We start from the raw sequence: 21,728 nt of genomic DNA on the forward strand, positions 1-21,728 counted from the left end.
AACAGTCGCTATCATTTTCCCAGCTGAAACAACAGTTTTGTTTTTCTTGGCGCCGGTTCCCCCTTTGCAGTTCACTATTTGTACTGTATTTTTGTTTCGTGCGTATAATAAATGGTATCTCCAAGTTTCATCTACAGTAATTAATCGTCGCCAAAACTAGGATTAATTGCGCCTAAGCTGCACTAAAGCAGCGTTGGAAATGTTCATCGAGCACTTTTTTGGTCTAACGTGAGCAAACGCGGCACCCAATGCGCGGACAGCTTTCACATGGCTAAATGTTGATTTGATATATGACAAACACGTTCTTTTGGAATGGTCATTATCTGCTAGCTCTCTAACTTCAATTCGGTAGTCGTCTAGCACCATTTGGTGAAGTTTGACGATTTTTTCGTCGGTAGTTGCAGTTTTTGGGCGGCTCGAACGTTAATTATCTCCCAAGCTCTTACGGTCACGTTTAAATTCGGCTGCCTAAAATTTCACTGTGGTAAATGATGGTGCAGAGTCTCCATACACAGAATCCAACTCATCTTTGATTTGATTTGTCTTTCAAAAACAAATATTTAATGACAGCTCGATACTCAATTTTGACCACTTTCATGAAAATACATCAACTTACTCAAACGACTGTTACATAATAACTGCGCGTCCAAAATGACTGAAACTTTGGTGACTAACTGTCAATAGATGAACAACGAAATTCACTAACTTTTATTTACGAGTGCTCCAATCTTCATGTTGAGGTCGGAATCTTTTCAGTCCACCCTCGTACTTTGCACCCCACTCGAAGATTATCCCCAACTCTCCAGTCAGTTCTCAAAAATAATTATCGCTGACTTTGAATATGTAGGCAATAATCGACGTAGTTTATTGATTTCAAAAATTAATGATTGAATATTAAACAAAGTATAAAGAAAGACAATAAAAATAAAGTAGGTTTTGATGAACTGAGTGATTTAATTTTGATAACTCAGGGGATTGGATTGGAAATGAAATATTATAATACCATTCGACAATATTTCATCAGTTCGGACTTCCATTGTTTAATATAATATAAATTGATTTGAAATCCCTGAAAAAAATTTTAAAAAATTAAAAAGATTAACCGAATATACCAATTTTATTAAATAAAAAACTGTAAATTACAAAAAATAACATACAAGCAACTACCAAAAAATAAAAAAATTGAAATATTAATAAAAGCTGAAAAAAATTAAAAAATATTATTAACAAAAAATGATAAATATAGTAGATTACATATTTGTACATATAATAATCTTAGTAACGAGTATTTAGAAATTTAGAACACTAATATATGTAATGTTCGGATGTTAAGTTTGTCTTGAAATTATTATTTAGAACATGCGTGAGCCATCTATGTGTAGAAGTGATAGGTAGGGATTTGTCATTTTTGATTAGGGCGAAAGGTGTTCACTCCCGTTTGGAACGTGTTCTTGTGAAGTAACCAATAGTTCAATTCGAGGTGTTTAATGATTTTCCAATCATCCTTAGTTGGGATAATCTCGAACTTCACCATTAAAGAGTTCTGAAGGCTGTATAGTGTATTTGATGGGTTGGTTATTTTGAATACAATCCAGAACTGATCTCGTAAGAGGATTTTAGTGGTATTTTTTTTGTACGACGACAGAGTAAAACGTGTACACGATCCTGTAAAGCTGTTACCATATTGTGTGATACGTGGCAATTCTCTACAGTTCACGGAAGTGATAAAACCCCTTAGCCAGAGTAAGTTAATCTTTGTATATATTGTGTTTGTCTTTGTATATTTGTTGAGATTTATGTAACATTTCTGTTTCAATAAAGAGACTACTGTAGGGCAGATTTACATGACCCTCCACCTCAGCTTGTTCTCTGTAATGAAATTGCAGTCTTTCGTCTTTAGAAATTAATTGTTGTTGTTTTTCTTGTTTGTTTTGTGGACTGACAGAAATGTGTTAGAATCACGTTCTGTTGGGAGTTTGAATAACCATATAAGATTTTGAGATATACTACTTTTTTTTAGGGTTTTTTTGGGGTAATTTTTATTTTCGTACCTGCTTCGCTGGATTCCGAGCATTGGAAGCACCTAACCTAGAGGCAGAAATCCACACATCAACTGGGTGATCCATCACAACAGGCACCACCACGGTGTGATTTTCCACTATGACCCAGAGCATACTACAGGGTGTCCCGAGTTCTGAGGACTTTGAAGCTGGTACTCAACGCCGTGGGAGAGACGCAAGTTTAGATTTCATTTATCTTAAAGATTTATAGAACGCTATTGTGCTTATGTATCTGCTTCATTGCAAAGGTGAAATTTAATACAAATTATCTGATGCTTCATTATCATACATGTGAAGGGGAAATTTTATGTTTACCATTTTATTCTTGATTATGATACTATGCGCCTACGCTTGAGCTCTCGCGACGCCGCCCTCACTATGTCGCATGCATTTTAATTTCGGCCCTGATATTTTTCAACACGATTTATGCTCGTGTTTGGTAGGTAGTGACAGATTTAGTTGACGCTTACCAGGTTTGCTTGTCCTTTAATTCATTAATGTTCGCATTGCTTGAAACGTTATATTCATCGTTGGGTAAATGTATATATGTATACCTAAAATTTGGCTTCGTTTATGGAAATTGGTGTTGATGCTGTGAAATATAGTTTATGGAGTATCATGGTATCACGACTGTATATATAATTTGTAATAAGAGTTGCGTATTGCTTTCTTATATTGCTATAAATTGCTACTGCTACAGTTACTCTCGCTCAATTATTATTATAGGAATTTTTCAGAATAAGTCATCAAACCATTCAGTTGACTTTTGAACTTGTTAATATTGAATAGTTCAGTTAATTTGCATATGTTGTTGATAAAGTACACCGGTTCTGAATAAATCTATTTTATGAACCAGTTGTTTCCATGTCCTTTGGTGAATTAGGGATATAGGCACATAACTAAGGGTATTTCTGGGTAAATTTACCTGGCGCCCATTATTTCTTTAATACCTATTCTTAACGAACCACTCCCGTCTTCACTGAGTGTAGCCGCAAATACCCACTTGACACTTGTTGTTGGTCAAGTGCAATGCGTCTTCGGTAGATCTGAAGGTCGCATGAAAATCATTTTGTGATAAAAATTTGTGATGATATTAGTGATTTGGATATTATGGTTGCAGTATTCTTTTGTACTATTCCGTATCAATAAATGGATCGATGAGACATGAATGAGTAAACCCTGATAAGGTAACCGAAGGGAACGGGGATTATTCAGTTTTGTCTAGGCGGTCGGTTAGTAAACAAGAGTTTTATTTAATATTACAGTGGCGACGAGTGAAAAACAATTAGGATCATAAAAACGGTAAGGAATGATTGAATGAATTATTCAAGTAGAAATGTACAGAGGAATTTCCCGAGTTCAGAATGTGGTGTAAATAATAAAAAATATGTACATAGAAACCAAATTTGAATTGAACTGCTCACGGAAAAGTATAATAGTAATAAATTAAATACTTTGAACACCGACTGAACGGGTAAATTTCTACGTGACTAAGGGTCACATAACTGGACTGAATAGCTAGTAATTCGAATTATAATGATTCCCAAATTTCTGACATGGAAACGACTTGAAGTTCAAAGGCTGTATATCTGAGGGTCATTGACCTGGGTGAAAATTCGAACAGAGACAATGTCTGAGGGTCACTGATTTGAGTGAAAACTCGAACAGACACAATATTTGAGGGTCACTGACCTGAGTGAAAACTCGAACAGACAGAATGTCTGAGGGTCACTGACCTGAGTGAAAACTCGAACAAACACAATGTCTGAGGGTCACTGACCTGAGTGAAAACTCGAACAGACACAATGTCTGAGGGTCACTGACCGGAATGAATTATTGTAGATTAACCATGAATCCAACAACCACTTCTAGCTTGACCCAATTTGACGTGGAAGGTGACATCCGTTCAGTAGATATTCGATGGGAGAAATGGAAAAGAGCCTTTCTTATCTACATTGAAGCTACTGGAATTAAGGATCTTTTGAAAAAGAGAGCTAACCTCCTACAACCCGGTGGGTTTGGATTACAGGAGATATTCTATAACATACCAGGAGCAAACCTTACTGATCAAGAGGATGAAGCAAAGGCGTTCGAGATTTCCATTGCAAAACTGGATGGGTATTTTTCTCCCAAGCATTAGTAAAGTATACGAGCGACACGTTTTTCGTCTTATGAAACAGGAAGAAGAAGAAGAAGGATTTGGAAAATTTCTTCTCAGGCTAAGGAACCAGGCAGAAAAATGCAAGTTTGGAAACGTCGAGGAGAACCTAATCGATCAAATCGTGTAAAGAGGTAGCTCAACCGATCTGCGGAAAACAATATTAGCTGCAAGAGACGCAATCAATTTAGAAAAAGTCATCAATGAAGCTACATCACTGGAGATAGTCAGTTGGGAATTGGGAGGATTTGGCGAAATCTCTCCAAGTTCTTCAGGCCACAGCAATCAGGTGAATTCTTTAACGTCTAGATTTAAGGGTAAAACCAAACAAATTTGTACTAGGTGTGGCCGTCATAATCATAGCGCAAGTGATCCAAAATGTCCAGCGTGACGGCAAAAATGTAGCAAATGCCATATACCTGGACATTTTGCCCAATATTGTAAAACACGCGAGTTGGTGAACACAATTCAAGGCTGAGAATTGACCTGAACACCTTACGCGATAACAATGTTTTACTCAATAAGGCAAACTGCCTTTACGGAATGAAGAGTGTTCAATTTTTGCGACACACATTATCATGTAACGGAATCAAACCACTTGATAGTTATGTGGGGGTTATAAAAACCTTTAGAGCACCAAAAACTCTGAAAGAAATTCAAAGTTTTTTAGGGCTCATTAATTTTATAGGCAAGTGGATACCAAATCAAACTATACTGACTGAATCATTTCGACATCTCCTGCGGCTGAAACTGGGGAAGAATGTCAACATCATTGGGACAATCAACAACAGAAGGCATTCCAAACAATAAAACATAACTTGTCCAGAATCCAATCATTAGGATACTATAATCCCAATAAGAAAACGCAGGTTATTGCCGATGCTAGCCCAGTGGCTCTGGGATGTATACTGATACAATTTGACCAAAGAGGACCTCGAGTAAGAGGATATGGAAATGAAAGCTTGACTAACTCTGAAAGAAGGTATTGCCAAACAGAAAAAGAAGCATTAGCATTAGTTTGGGCCGTCGAGCACTTCAAGGCATATCTGTACGGGAAAAAATAATTTGAGTTAGTTGCATATCACAAACCCTTGGAGATAATATTTGGCCCTAAATCTAAACCAAACATTCGTATGAAAAGATGGATACTTTGTCTTCAGTCTTATAACCTCAAAATAGGAAACCAGGAAAATCAAACATAGCCGATCCGCTATCGAGACTATCTGTCACGACGGGATCATACAATTGTCGCAACCTGTCGCAATTTCATTAAAAGACATAAGACAACATTCAAAGATAGACGAAGAATTCGCGAAAGTTAGAACAGGACTCTTCGAAAATCAATGGGATACATCAGTCAACATATATAAGATAGTTCAACAAGAACTGTGCTATCATGATGGAATTTTATTAAGAGGAAACAAACTCGTGATGCCAGCAAAGTTAAGGCATAATGTCCTTCTGGCAGCACATGAAGGTCATCCAGGAATCTCGGCTATGAAAGGTAGACTAAGAACAAAAGTCTGGTGGCCCAAGATTGATAGCAAGGCCGAGAAAATGGAAAAAACTTGTAGAGGCTGTATGTATTATGGTAGCGACACCGACGTTACCTAACCCCATAAAGCGACGGGAGTTACCGTCTAGTCCATGGGTAGATATAGCTATCGATTATTTTGGACCGTTACCTAGTAAGGAGTACATACTAGTGGTCATTGATTACTACAGTCGCTATAAGGAGATTAAAATCACTAAAGATATAACTGCCAGGAAAACGGTAGATCTGCTTCAAGAGATTTTTTCGAGAGTTGGCTACCCGTCATCAATCACCGCCGATAATGGAAAATAGCTTGCGAGTCGAGAGCTACGTAAATTTTGTCAACAGTATGGAATTATTATTTTTCATACTATACCTTACAACAAAATGGCGAAGTTGAGCGGCAGAACAGAGATATCTTGAAAAGAATAAAAATAAGTCAGTCACTCAAACAGAATTGGAAGAATGAACTCCAGAATTATTTAGTGATGTACAACAACACTCCCCACTCGGGTAGAGGAAAAACTTCAGGTGAACTTTTCTTCGGTCGACAATTCAGAGATAAAATTCCAAGTATTGTGGACCTTGAAAATAAAATAGACAACGAATTGAGGGACAGAGATAAAATAAGAAAAGGGGAAAAATATAGCGACAAGAAAAGAAGACCAAAAGATGATTGCTTTCAAGAAGGAGATAAGGTATATGTAAAAGAAATGCAGAAGGAAAATAAAACTTGCCCATACTTCACACCCACTCTTCATACTATTGTAAATAAAAAAGGTAATGATGTTCACCTAAGAAACGATGAAACGGGACAGGAGGTAAGAAGGAATGTTATACACCTGAAAAAGGTCAATGGAGATTGGGAAATATTAACAGATGATAAAGAATCAAATCTCTGATTATTATGGAAATCAAAAAGATCTTGTGACTGAAATTATCATTGTTTATTATTGTACTTTATTTCCAGGTTATGTGGTTTATCATTATTGCTGTTAGTTACTACTACTATTGATTTGAATTTGTATGTATTTAATTATATCTACATTGGAAGATTCTCTCATCCCTTTTTTTTGTATCAGATGGAGTAGTAGAAAGTCAAAAACTTTCTTTCCCAAAAAAATTAATCACTCCTAAAAATATAACCCCATCAATCTATATTGGTATTGTGATAATTTGTTATTTGGAAATTTGAAATGAAAACAAGGAAGAGATGTAGTATTCTGTTGTACTATTCCGTATCAATAAATGGGTCGATGAGACATGAATGAGTAACCCCTGATAAGGTAACCGAAGGGAACGGGGATTATTCAGTTTTGTCTAGGCGGTCGGTTAGTGAACAAGAGTTTTATTTAATATTACAATAGTCATTACCAATAATCTCATTCTTCTTACAATTTGAAATGACAGAACATTTGGAAATACACAATAAATTTCTATATATTGTATATATTCCTATATATGGTTATGTATTCTATTGCATTGAATAATTAAAGGTTGAAAACCGAAGATTTCAATCAACATAATTAAATATTACTAACAACATAATTAATATTTCCAACACCAAATCGTTATTTTTACACCTCGACACGTGTTTCGATCACCAAGTGATCATCTTCAAGAGGAAGATAAAACTAGAAACTACTCAAAACTAAAGCTACTTATGCTATTCAGGTACATCATACAGGTAGGTATTCAGTAATACCACCCATACAAGTGTACCACCCTAAATTAATTTTACAATTGGCCTTTCTATTATTTTAGAATATGTCCTTATGTATGTTTAAATGTTACAGCTATTTATAGAACAATTTTCAGCTATATAAAATTAGTTTCACAATATTGCCTATCTAAATATATTTACAATGTGTCTTTTGTAGTAATCAGTAAACCCAACAATATTATTTCAACAAGCTTTATAGTATGCTATTTGGTATTGGTCCATTATCGTTATTCATAATATTATTATGTTTACTTATTTCTACACTCTCATAGGCATCTAGCTGCCTGTTGTTGTTAACTTGTCTAACTAATCTTAAAGAACTGAAGTCTATGGAATGGTTTTGTTGCAAAATATGATGGGTGACTGCTGATTTTTCAGGTCTTCCATATTTTAAGTGTGCTATGTGTTCCTTATATCTCACTTTAATATATCTTTTTGTCTTTCTATAATATTTTGCATCGCAGTCCTTACATTCAATTTCGTAAATTCCAGACTTTTCCGAATTCTCGATTTGTCTTTTGGACTTCCCAAAAGGCTCTGCAGTGTATGACTTGTTTTAAAAACCACCTTCATACCTAGTTCCTTGAAAATCTTTCCAAAGTTCTTCGTATATTGGTGGTATGGAACTGAGATGTATTTATCTTGGTTTTTGTCCTTTCTGAAAGTCGAGATTTCGTTCATTCTTAACCTAAACTTCTTTTTTCTAATTATGTCATCTACAATACCCCTCGGGAAACCGTTAGAGGCTGCTATTTCCTGTATTGTAAGTCTTTCTTTTGTGAACCTATCATGTGTTAGAGGGAAAGTCAAAAGACGATGCACCAAAAAATTCAACCCAGCACGTTTGTGCTGTCCACAGTGATGTGAACTGTCAGGAATATACCTGTACGTGCTTGTTTCTTTTCTAAATATATCGTATTCTAACCCTCCATCTTTGCTCCTCATTACCAAAACGTCAAGATATGGTAGTTGTCCCTTATTTTCTAATTCATAAGTGAATTTTATTGATGGACATCTATTATTTAAAAAGGAAACAAAGTCCTCGATATTCGATTTTTTGGTATCGAATACCGCGAAAATATCATCCACATACCTTATCCAAATCCTAGGAAAATACTTTGACTTTTCTTTAGTTTCCATTTCGAATCTGCTCATGAACAGGTCTGCCAGGTAAGGGGACAAGGGATTTTCCATGGCCGTTCCTTCCTGTTGTTCATAAAAGCAACCTTCTACCTGGAAACGATTTTGTTTCATACACAAATTGGTGAGAGAAACGAATTCATCGATTTCGTTGTTATTGAAATAATTTTTCTCTAGTAATTCGCTGAGGTATTGCAAGGTCTGTGGAATTGGGACGCTAGGAAATAATGAACTAACATCAAAAGAAACCAAAATCTCACCTTCTTGCAGAACCATGTTTTTTGAATGTTGTATGAACTCTAAAGAGTTTTTTATACTAAAACCTGGTTCCGCACTAGACAAGGTTTCAAATTCCTTAGTGAGCCACTTCGCTATTTGGTAGGTAGGAGCTCCAATAGCTGACACGATGGGGCGCATTAATTTTCCCGGTTTATGCATTTTTGGGAGGCAATATAGTTTCGACACCGTTGGGTTGGAAACTTGTAACTTCCGTTTCAGTTGAGGGGTAAGTATGTTGTCGCATATCTTTAGGACGTCTTTTACTTCTGCAATCATCTTTGGTAACGGGTTCCTGGACAATTTCGTATACGGTCCGTTAGTAATGAGAGTATTGACCCTTTCGTAGTAGTCCGATTTATCCAGAATTACTACTTTGTTACCTTTGTCGGCTTTCAAGTAAAAAACGTTCTTGTCTTTCAATCGCTTGATAAGTTTCTTTTGGTTTTTCTCGTTGTTTATTGAATGCTTCCGTTTATCTGTTATCATGTTCTTGGAGATTTGATTCCTGACCTTTTCTCGAACTGGTCCCTTCGAGGAATCGGGCATATATTGAATCGAACTTTCAACACTAGTAACGATATCCTCAAGAACTTTCTCGGAAGGCGGGATGCCAAATTTCAAACCGTTGTTCAAAAGGTTGATCTCTTCCTTATCAGACGATTGTGATGAATGATTTTCAACAATATTTATGACTTTCGGAGTGGTTTCTTTTGGTTTATTCTTAGATATGAGGGTTTTGAGTTTATTATTCAGTGAACACATTTTTTTTGATATATTTTGATTCAATCATCCGAAACATTGCTCTCTGAAAGTCATTCCATTGTACGTAATCATTTTCGTCTAGTCTGTATGTTAGTTTTTTATATAGACTATAGCTATCTAATTCTAAGAGACTACGGTTAGTGTACAGATGATCGATTTCTAAATCAAGCCATTTTTCTTTGGCGAATTTTTGGACTTTATCAGCAACGAAGAACTTTGGAAAGATTTTCAAGGAACTAGGTATGAAGGTGGTTTTTAAAACAAGTTATACACTGCAGAGCCTTTTGGGAAGTCCAAAAGACAAAGTCGAGAATTCGGAAAAGTCTGGAATTTACGAAATTGAATGTAAGGACTGCGATGCAAAATATTATGGATAGACAAAAAGATCTATTAAAGTGAGATATAAGGAACACATAGCACACTTAAAATATGGAAGACCTGAAAAATCAGCAGTCGCCCATCATATTTTGCAACAAAACCATTCCATAGACTTCAGTTCTTTAAGATTAGTTAGACAAGTTAACAACAACAGGCAGCTAGATGCCTATGAGAGTGTAGAAATAAGTAAACATAATAATATTATGAATAATGATAACGGACCAATAACAAATAGCATACTATATAGCTTGTTGAAATAATATTGTTGGGTTTACTGATTACTACAAAAAAACACATTGTAAATATATTTAGATAGGCAATATTGTGAAACTAATTTTATATAGCTGAAAATTGTTCTATAAATAGCTGTAGTAACATTTAAACATACATAAGGACATATTGTAAAATAATAGAAAGGCCAATTGTAAAATTAATTTAGGGTGGTACACTTGTATGGGTGGTATTACTGATTACCTACCTGTATGATGTACCTGAATAGCATAAGTAGCTTTAGTTTTGAGTAGTTTCTAGTTTTATCTTCCTCTTGAAGATGATCACTTGGTCATCGAAACACGTGTCGAGATGTAAAAATAACGATTTGGTGTTGGGAAAAAACTCCAGTAATATTCATTACTACACCAAAGGTTCCAAACAGTACATCATAAGAACATAATTAAATCAAAAGACTTGACTAGATTGGGATTATATTCAGATGAACTGTGATATTTGAAATCCACATTCTAATCCAGAATCTACCATTGATTTTTTTGATTTATTCGTGTCACTTTTCATTATATCCACCAGAACAAAGTTTTCCGTCTCTCTAGGAGACATTATTGATACAAATTGGCAAATACCTGTAGATTTCATTGAAAATCATATCTAATATGAACCACATACTTCTCCATGTTGAAACAAAAAAAAAACGGAATGATCCTCACATTTTGTTGTATCAAGATGGAGAAGTAGAAAGCCAAAACCTTTTTTCCCTAGATATTATATATTCTTACCTCAACTCGTGAACAAGATGTCCAGTGATTCTAGAACCTGACGCGGCCAGTGGATGACCTAATGCAATAGCCCCACCATTCACATTTAGTTTAGTTATATCTAAATTCAATTCCTTTGCACAAGACAATGTTTGAGCTGCAAAAGCTTCATTGATCTAAAAAAAAAATTCAAATAAATAATTTCTATTATTTATTCTACAAAGTAATCAAACTATTTTTTTCAGTCGGACAAGTCCAAATTAGATGTCAATCATAATAAATATAGAGTAACCATTTATCCAGAATTGAATTTTTGGATCAATCAATATAAACCCCTTACTAAAAAATTGGAATATTGTGATATACCTGGTTTACTAAAATTAAAAATGTTTTTTTCAAAATATATTGAAGACGGTAAATTTATAAATCTTTTTGCTGATGATATGGTGGTAACAAAATTGTTCATCAGAAAAACGGAGAATACTTATACAGGTTTTCATATTATACATCACCTAATGGCATAATATATATATATATATATATATATATATATATATATATATATATATATATATATATATATAAATATATATATATATATATATATATATATATATATATATATATATATATAAATATATATATATATATATATATATATATATATATATATATATATATAAATATATATATATATATATATATATATATATATATATATATATATAAATATATATATATATATATATATATATATATATATATATATATATATATATATATATATATATATATATACAGGGTCCTGCAACAGTGGCGCGGTGTTCCATATCTCTATATAGGAAGCAGATAGGAATCTAATTTTCTATAATATTACCTTATTGCTCGAGCTCGACAAAATAAAAATATTGGCGGTCACACAGGGTGTTCGATTTTTTCTGGGCGGATCCCAACTGTGTCTTTTTAAATGGCAACCTATATTTTTTATCGCTTTTTCGGTTTCTTCATAGAAAATAAAATAAACTTTATGTATATCTGCACTTCGAAAATATTGATGGTTTTCGAGATATCTAGCATGACAGGTTTTTTTTTCTAATATTCGTCACTCAGAATATTTGAAATTATAAAGTGGTGCCAAGTCCAGTTGAAATTTTTTTTTGGTCGAATATTCTACATTGGTAACTCTCTCAAACGATATATCTGAAATCGACCTGTGATATACAGGGTATGAAAAACCGCTTGCCAAATATTGTAAATGAAAATTTGCAAAATCTTCCTTATATTAAATGGAACACCCTGTATATTATTGATCCATAAGAAGCGCCAACGAAACCTCTACAAATTTCATTAAGTATTCCCTATGGCTAAGTTCAATAGTTTTTCTTAAATGAGCATTTCTTTCGAAAAATGGTCATTTTTTCAAAGCGAAATCCATTTGACGACTGATAAGAATATACAAAAAATACCCTTTCCTTAAAATATCGCCCATTCCTAAAATTACCTGTTGCTAGATAAACAAGTTGCGAATTACACCACAAAATGGACGTTCTTGAATAGTTACAATAATTTCAAAAATCTCGGAATTTGTGCCATATTCTTTCGGTCTAAAACAACCTTTCAGCGAATGAAATATTTATTGGAAATCAAGTAGTCTGGCAAATGACAGAACAAAATATTTGGCTGCAAATGAATATTGAAATTTTTAGTCAATCGTGAAGTTGAACTGTCGGTATAATTTCATCAGAATGTTGTTATCAAAAAGTGATTTGATTGATATGATTTTCATATTAGGTGAATCAGACAGGAATTGTTTATTGGCAAGTAGAATTTATTCTCAACGGTATCCAGATAGAAGGCATCCAGATGAAAGATCTTTCCGAAAGGTCTTGGGACGAAGAAACATCGCTTGCGTCCATACCACGTTCAGTTACATCAAGAACTACTGTATGCTGATTTCGAGAAAAGAGTGAGATTTTGCAATTGGGCCATGAACAAAATTCGTCGAAACGAATATTTTTTCAATAATATTTTATGGTCGGATGAATCGACATTCCATAAAAATGGATTTGTAAATCGACATAATTACCATTATTATGCGACAGAAAATCCTCACTTATTGAGACAGGTGGATTATCAACATAGGTGGTCGATAAATGTCTGGGGAGGCATCATTGGAGAATATGTAATTGGTCCATACTTTTTTGAGGGACATATGAATGGTGCAATGTATCTCAATTTCTTACGAAATGATTTACCAGGTTTGTTAGATGATATTCCTCTTGACCTCCGCAATAGAATGTGGTTACAACATGATGGTGCACCTGCTCACTATTCGGCAGAAGTGAGAGATCATCTAAATGAAGTATTTCCCAATAAATGGATAGGACGGAATGGGCCTGTACGGTGGCCCGCTAGATCACCAGATTTGACGAAACTAGATTTTTTCTTATGGGGATACATAAAAAATATGGTTTACGTTGAGCCACCAACTTCTCCCGAAAATATGCGACTTAGAATAACGAATGCTTTTCGCAGCATTACACCAGCTGTCTTGCGCAGGGTAGAACAGTCTTTCAAACATAGACTTCAGCTCAGCATTCAAGAAAATGGAAGACATGTTGAACATATTTTATAAAAGTTTCATTATCAACCTTAATTAAACTCTCCCTTTTGTAGTTTTGTAATTTGCCAGTTGACAAATTTGAATATCTAGAACTCAAGCTCTGAATGAATATAATAACATGAAAAAAATAGTTATTTATAATGTTTCTTTCTTTTAACTTGTTTGGTTTGATATTGCACGATTTATGAGTGAAATTCTGCATCCAATGAAAAAATAATTTTCCATTTAGCAAAAAGTGATAGGTACATACATTTATTTCGTTAAAAAATATTTGTTTGGACACCTTCTAATGTACAAAATTGAAACAAGATATCTTTCGTATATTTTTATCAGTCGTCAAATGGATTTCGCTTTGAAAAAATGACCATTTTTCGAAAGAAATGCTCATTTAAGAAAAACTATTGAACTTATCCATAGGGAATACTTAATGAAATTTGTAGAGGTTTCGTTGGCGCTTCTTATGGATCAATAATATACAGGGTGTTCCATTTAATCTAAGGAAGATTTTGCAAATTTTCATTTACAATATTTGGCAAGCGGTTTTTCATACCCTGTATATCACAGGTCGATTTCAGATATATCGTTTGAGAGAGTTACCAATGTAGAATATTCGACCAAAAAAAAATTTCAACTGGACTTGGCACCACTTTATAATTTCAAATATTCTGAGTGACGAATATTGGGAAAAAAAACCTGTCATGCTAGATATCTCGAAAACCGTCAATATTTTCGAAGTGCAGATATACATAAAGTTTATTTTATTTTCTATGAAGAAACCGAAAAAGCGATAAAAAATATAGGTTGCCATTTAAAAAGACACAGTTGGGATCCGCCCAGAAAAAATCGAACACCCTGTGTGACCGCCAATATTTTTATTTTGTCGAGCTCGAGCAATAAGGTAATATTATAGAAAATTAGATTCCTATCTGCTTCCTATATAGAGATATGGAACACCGCGCCACTGTTGCAGGACCCTGTATATATATATATATATATATATATATATATATATATATATATATATATATATATATATATACAGGGTGTTTCAGAATTCGACGGACAAACTTATACCACGTCATTCCTCTTGCAAAATGATGAAAAATGAGGTAGGACATGTGTGTCCGGAAATGAGCCGTTTCAGAAATACAGGGCGTTGAAGTTGCAAAATAAAAAGACCCTTTTCGTCGTAGCTCCCGGACTAAAAGGAATAAATTAATGAAACTCAGCAAATCGATTACGAGCTAGAATGTGCTTCCTCCAGTGGTATGTTTGCTTCAGTATCAGTAGCCAGTGGCGTTCCAGCGGGGTAATAGCTTATATTTCCCCCCTTATTTTTTACGCCACTGACTTTATATCCACAACCGTCTTTTTTTTGAATTCCTTGATCAATTTTACGTAAAAACCAAATAAACATTCACTATGAAAAAACCAGTAGTTTTCGAGAAAAATTGAGTTGAACTGATATGTGCATTCTTATATGGGAATAATCGATTAAAATAATCGAAATTCCAAAACCAAAATTATTTGAACTCTTTTATGATTTTACCATTAATTTAGCGCTTGCAAGTGATGGTAATTATTGTGGGTTTTCTATCATCGTACCAATTTTTGTTATGTTTAGCATATTGTAATGACAAATCATAACTCTTGAGGCTTATTTTCGTGCTTGTCAATAGATTTCATTTTTGAAATGTTTTCATTGTTCTCAGATCTTCGAGTGACTTTGTGATCTGAAAAAAAGTGACCCCAAATAAAATTTGCGATCATTCGGAATCTCGACTGAGTTAGGCTCCATAAATCCTAAAATAACACCATTATTCTGGATTTTGGTAAAATTATTTTTTGTTCACAATTATCCTGTCTTTCCCATTCGTGAAATCACACTTCTCTTTGTAGAATCGTAAATATCTTGAAGAATATTCATTAATAAGAAAATGAAAAACATTCTCAAAGTGTTTTCAAATTTTCACAGATGAAGCCGAAAAACAAAATTTTACCAGTAGACTCTAATTATACGCCTGAAAAAAAGAAATGTATTTGGAAGAAGTCAATTTATTTGAATAACCATCTGATAAGATCTTCGCTAACTCTAGTCAGTAAGTGAAGTTTTTTAAATAAATGATGAAATGAAAGTTGTCTATTTACAGCTAATTACATAACTCTTAGTTGGATGTCGGTACTCATAATTCATCTTTGAGTAGAAATATCATGTTCAAAATATACCTTCTCTACACATATTTTAGATAATGTGATAAGAAACAATACTGTTGAAATTTTAGAACAGTGAGTCATAAACACGAATTTCTTTTTGAAATTTACATTGAAAATTCAAATGTGCTTTTGAATAATAATGAGAACATCTGATGAATAATCAATAGGATAATTGTTCGAAATTTTTTCCGTCAACACTTATACACGATCTGCAACGGCGCAACATAGAAAATCGCACTTTTTCAAATGATTCTAAATTTTCGGCAATCGTTATCGATGCAGCTTGAATGCGGGCGACTAATTCTTCTTGGCTTTTTGGTTCTGTTTCATAAACCAGTGACTTCATATGACCCCAAAGAAAATAGTCAACAGGATTCAAATCTGGTGATCTGGCAGGCCATTTGTGGGGTCCACCTCGACCAATCCAATTGTCACCGAATTTCCGATTTAGGTACTCTCTAGCAGCTAACGAAAAATGAACAGAAGCACCGTCGTGCTGAAACCACATTCCATTCCGGATATTCAGAGGAACATCTTCTAACAATTCAGGCAATACTTCTCCCAAGAAAGTGCTATAATTGTCCCCATTCAAATTATCTGGTAAAAGATAAGGACCAACTAAACGGTTTTCTACTATTCCTGCCCAAACATTCAATGAAAATTTTGTTTGATGGCCATGAGGATGAATAGCAAAAGGATTTTCCTCGGCCCAAATATGGCTATTGCGAGAATTGAAAATACCTTCCCTTGTGAATTTTGCCTCATCAGTGTATAACACTTGCTTGATAAATTCCGGATTATTTCTCCACATACTTAAAAACCATCGAGAAAATTCAATTCGATCTGGATAGTCCTCTGGTTTCAGTGCCTGAACTTTTCTCAGTCGATATGAGTATAACTGCTGTTCATGCAAAGTCCTCCAAACAGATGATGAAGACACATGCAGCACTCTAGCTATAGATCTACTACTTTCAGACGGATGTTCAGCAGCATAGTTCAATATCTCCTCTTCTGTGATATAATTTCTTACAGTTCTCTGTATACCTGCATTCCTTCTGGTAATTAAAAAACTTCCTGTTTCCCTGAGTCTTCTGTCAACGTTTTCGAACGTTTTCCAATTAGGAATTCTATTTCTTCCAGGAAAATTTTCACGATACATTCTTTGTGCCAACCTTCCATTTCGTCCCGATTTTCCATAAATAAGGTGCATGTCCGCTAACTCTTCGAATGTAAAATTCATTTTTATTATACGAAATACACAATCAAACACTTTCTGACAGCTACGTTAACTTGGAAGTGTCATGCGAATCTCATTTCATTTCCACAGCCCCTAACAAATTTATTGTTGTCAATGAATAAAGTAATCCTCATTGCTTCGGTGGATCAAAGATTGTTATAAGTCACGTGAATGTATTCTGAAACTATTCAACCAGTGGCTGAAGAACTCGAGAATATCGGTACAGTTATCTAACAAAACTATAATAGATATGCCCAGGAAACATTGTAGATGGCTAAGGTTGAAACAAGTAATGGTATTTTGGTTAATCGATAAAACTTGGATTTTTACCCAGTGAGAGAAGATAATTCGATAAAACATTCTGAGTTCAGTTTTGCCAACTATTCGTAATTGTCTTTGAAAATCGTTTGGATGGAACATTTTATTAAAAAATAAATCTCGAGGTAAAGCCATTCAGTAGGTCTGCGGGCTCACAACATATCTGCAAAAAAAGTTGGTAAAATGGTAGAAAATCCGCAATATGTTGCCGAAGTGAATAATTTTTCAAGCACACAATGAATGGTAGAATGATGAAAGAGTTCAAATAATTTCGGTTTTGGAATTTCGATTATTTTACTCGATTTATTAATATTCCCATATGAGAATGCACCTATCAGTTCAACTCAATTTTTCTCGAAAACTACTGGTTTTTTCATAATGAATGTTGATTTGGTTTTTACGTAAAATTGATCAAGGAATTCAAAAAAAAGACGGTTGTGGATATAAAGTCAGTGGCGTAAAAAATAAGGGGGGAAATATAAGCTATTACTCCGCTGGAACGCCACTGGCTACTGATACTGAAGCAAACATACCACTGGAGGAAGCACATTCTAGCTCGTAATCGATTTGCTGAGTTTCATTAATTTATTCCTTTTAGTCCGGGAGCTACGACGAACACACATGTCCGGACACACATGTCCTACCTCATTTTTCATCATTTTGCAAGAGGAATGACGTGGTATAAGTTTGTCCGTCGAATTCTGAAACACCCTGTAGTATAGTATAGGGTTCCCTATACCTAATCTAAATAGTTTGTCAGATATTGGGTTTTTCAATTAGTGAATCTCATTTCAATGAATTATTCGTATCAAGGTAGCTTTGAAACGACATTTGCTCACAGAATTCTTATTGACTGTTCACTAAAATGAAGTTATGATTTACATTCATATTCTGACAGTAGTTCATTATGTTTAATGATACTATACAACTTTTTTCATTATTCAACTGAAACCACAACAAAATATGAAACATAAATGTATTTAATTCAAAGTAGGTGCTCGAAATGACAACCATCCTGTTGAATACAAATATCCACTCTCTCTCTGATTTAATCAGAGGCGTCACTCTTCGAAAGGCAGCCAGTCTTTCCTTCATATTTTCCAGTGTGATTGGACCAATGTGAAGGCAACCATGGATTTCAGATACGAATTGGGGGAATTTACCATTAACGGAAAGGAGTGCGCCAAGCCACCATTGGTCGTTAAAATTCATAGCTAGCCATGAAAAGTTGTCTTTTAGAACAATAATTGCTTGGCCAGCCATAAAAATTTTCAATTCAATAAAGAACGAAAAAGAACATCCCTGTAACCCCTTTTATCATTTTGATTGAAAAAATCATATCTTTAAAAAACTTTGTGCTGCTGGGATTATTTTCACATAAAACGATGGTATTCGACACCTTTATGGTCCTCAATTTTGTCGCGGAAAAATACACCCCTGCAACACCTTCCATCATTTTGATAAAATAATCATATATTTTTGAAAAATTTGTGTTGCTGGTGTTGTTTTCACATAAAACGTAAGTATTCGGCGTATTCTATGATACCTTTATTGTCCTCGATTTTGTCGCGGAAAAGAACATCCCCTGCAACCTCCAATATTTTGATTAAAAAAATCATATCTTTTGAAATATTCGTGCTGCTGGGGATATTTTCACATAAAACGAAAGTATACGGCGTATTCTATGATAAATATTGGTCCTCGATTTTGTCGCGAAAAAACACACTCCCTGCAATCCCTTTCATCATTTTGATAAAAAAATCATCTTTTGAAAATTTTCTGCTGCTGGGGTTATTTTCACATAAAACTATGGTATTCGGCATATTCTATGACACATTTATGGTCCTCGATTTTGTCGCGCAACCCCTTCCATCATTTTGATTAAAAAAATCATATCGAAAGTATAAGGCGTATTCTATGATGCCTATATGATCCTCGATGTTGTCGCGGAAAATTACACTCCCTGCAACCCCTTTCCATCATATCTTTTGAAAAATTTGTGCTGCTGGGGATATTTTCACATAAAACGATGATATCCGGCATATTCTATGACACCTTTATGATTCTCGATTTTGTCGCGGAAAAATACCCCACCTGCAACCCCTTCCTTCATTTTGATTAAAAAATTAATATCTTTCGATTAATTTGTGCTGCTGGGGACATTTTCACATAAAACGATGGTATTCGGCGTATTCTATGATACCTTTATGGTCCTCGATCTTGTCACGGAAAAATACACCCCCTGCACCCTCCAATATTTTGATTAAAAAAATCATATCTTTTGAAATATTCGTGCTGCTGGGGATATTTTCACATAAAACGAAAGTATACGGCGTATTCTATGATAAATATTGGTCTTCGATTTTGTCGCGAAAAAACACACTCCCTGCAACCCCTTCCATCATTTTGATAAAAAAAATCATAATATGATCCTCGATTTTGTCGCGGAAAAATACACCCCCTGCAACCCCTTCCATCATTTTGTTTAAAAAATTATATCTTTTGAAAAATGTGTGCTGCTGGTGATATTCGGCATATTCTATGACACATGTGAAAATTGTTTAATTATATTCATCGATACTGTTTTTAATTTTTATCAAGTAATGGTCAGTCTCCTTTCCTAATTTGACAAAAATTATGTCAACATTGACGGATCTTTTGTCGGGTAATAATAATCTTTTCATTCACAAGAACTTTTTAAGAAAAACACATTTTGGAAATTGTTTAGTACATTGAACTGTGATAGATTGTCTCTTCACTTCACGGTAAAGTAATAGGTTTGCTTCATTTTTAAATGGTATTCCAATGAAATCCACTTCTAAGTCTCACCAGAAATAAATTGAAAATACATAGAAATTATCAACTGAAACAAAATCATGACTATTATTATCAAATTCAGGGGTTATTGAACATAACCGAAAGAAAATAGTGTGATCCATTAATTTGGATATTTGCAGGTGGTTTTTTGACTAAAGAAAAGAATGAAGAAAAAAGAATAGACCACCGGTCGATTTGAGTGAGCAAACAGAGCACCCACGTCGAACTGACCGGCTACCGTGGTATTTCATCAATTACATTTCTGAATAATTTTATTTAATTAATTTATTGTTATTTGAGCACATATTGTAAAGTTATGTATTCATTTGTTATATGCTTTTCCTTCAACATCAATATTTATTTTTTGATTTACCCCTAATAAAAACTTTGTACCTATATGAATATACGTGAGATTGTATTTAGAAAGATGTATCTTTTTTTGACTCACCTTGTCATAAGTTCTACTTTTCAAGGGTATTATCAGTTTCTATTGAAAACACTTTCCCAACACCAGAACAAAATTAGTCTCTCGGCGCGTTTCGCTAACTAAAATTATTTTGAGAACGGTTATAGTTAGGTACCTTAGTACCTTATAAGAAAGCATATTCAAAGGTGTAACAAAATCAGGGTGTTCTATTTAAAAAATACAACTTTGACATGTCACACTTTTTTGAGCCACCCTTCTACAGTCTTAATCAATATACATATAATGAAATGGAGAAATTCCCGAAAAAATTAATGAATTGGTTTACAGCGACCATGTCGTATGGGGTGCCCCACCCTGTTTGCAAATCACATACACATTGCATTTTTTACTGAATACAATTAAGTGTTCAAATTGTTTATCGTCGTCAACAGTACTAAATCACAATTGGTCGATAATGAGATTAAAAAATTCTGGTCTTCAAGCCAGTGTTCCATATGAGCAAAATTATTTCTGATGAATTTTGATCATCTTGAAGAATAAACTGACTGAATACTCAAACACAATAAGGAGATGCAATAGTCTTTATCATTGAAGATTGTTTCTTCTTGAAAAGTATAGTTACATGATTAGAGATATCAAGATAAAAGTTAGTTATTTTGCTTGAACTGTGGTAATATCACCCATAGTTTCTTATTCAAAAATTATTGCATTTCAGAAACTTGTATTTGTGTTCATTGAGCGTACACATATATTTTTTTAAATTGAGATATTACTCTCACAGACATATTGGTTATGAACTGAATCATTGAACATGTAGAATTTTATTATTATTATTGTCTTTTTATCTTTGACTTCAATGAGGAATTGCTTGATAGTGAACAGTTCAGATTATTTGGCTATAGCATGACTATGTCTTATATGCAGTAGTCACGCAAATTGGTTCTTGTAAGTTTGTCATCACTGACCCCAGAGTTAATGATGGATTGAACTGAATACTTTTGAAATTCAGTAGATAGATACTGTGCATGTGTCTTCCATGAGTGCCAGCTAATAACAGTACATTATTTTT

General features: G+C 34.0%; 1 protein-coding gene across 2 annotated transcripts in view; it reads right to left on the reverse strand.

Moving 5' to 3' along the window:
- LOC111504790 (3-ketoacyl-CoA thiolase, mitochondrial) overlaps positions 1-21,728 on the reverse strand; it is a 123,142-nt gene that overhangs the window by 21,613 nt on the left and 79,801 nt on the right. Inside the window, exons 7-8 of one of the 2 annotated variants that reach the window (XR_012468280.1) lie at positions 11,045-11,199; positions 8,569-8,708 (exon numbers count right to left, since the gene is read on the reverse strand). Coding sequence is in view for 1 of the 2 variants with exons in the window: in XM_074186070.1 (XP_074042171.1) it covers positions 11,045-11,199 (155 nt within the window). In the remaining variant the exon portion in view is untranslated. The remainder of the gene's footprint in view (positions 1-8,568; positions 8,709-11,044; positions 11,200-21,728) is intronic. The other variant, XM_074186070.1, reaches the window with a different exon arrangement.

This window comes from Leptinotarsa decemlineata, unplaced genomic scaffold (genome assembly GCF_025532065.1).
Source record: "Leptinotarsa decemlineata unplaced genomic scaffold, Ldec_3_MD MMD2_tig00078422_RagTag_RagTag, whole genome shotgun sequence".
NCBI lineage: Eukaryota > Metazoa > Arthropoda > Insecta > Coleoptera > Chrysomelidae > Leptinotarsa > Leptinotarsa decemlineata.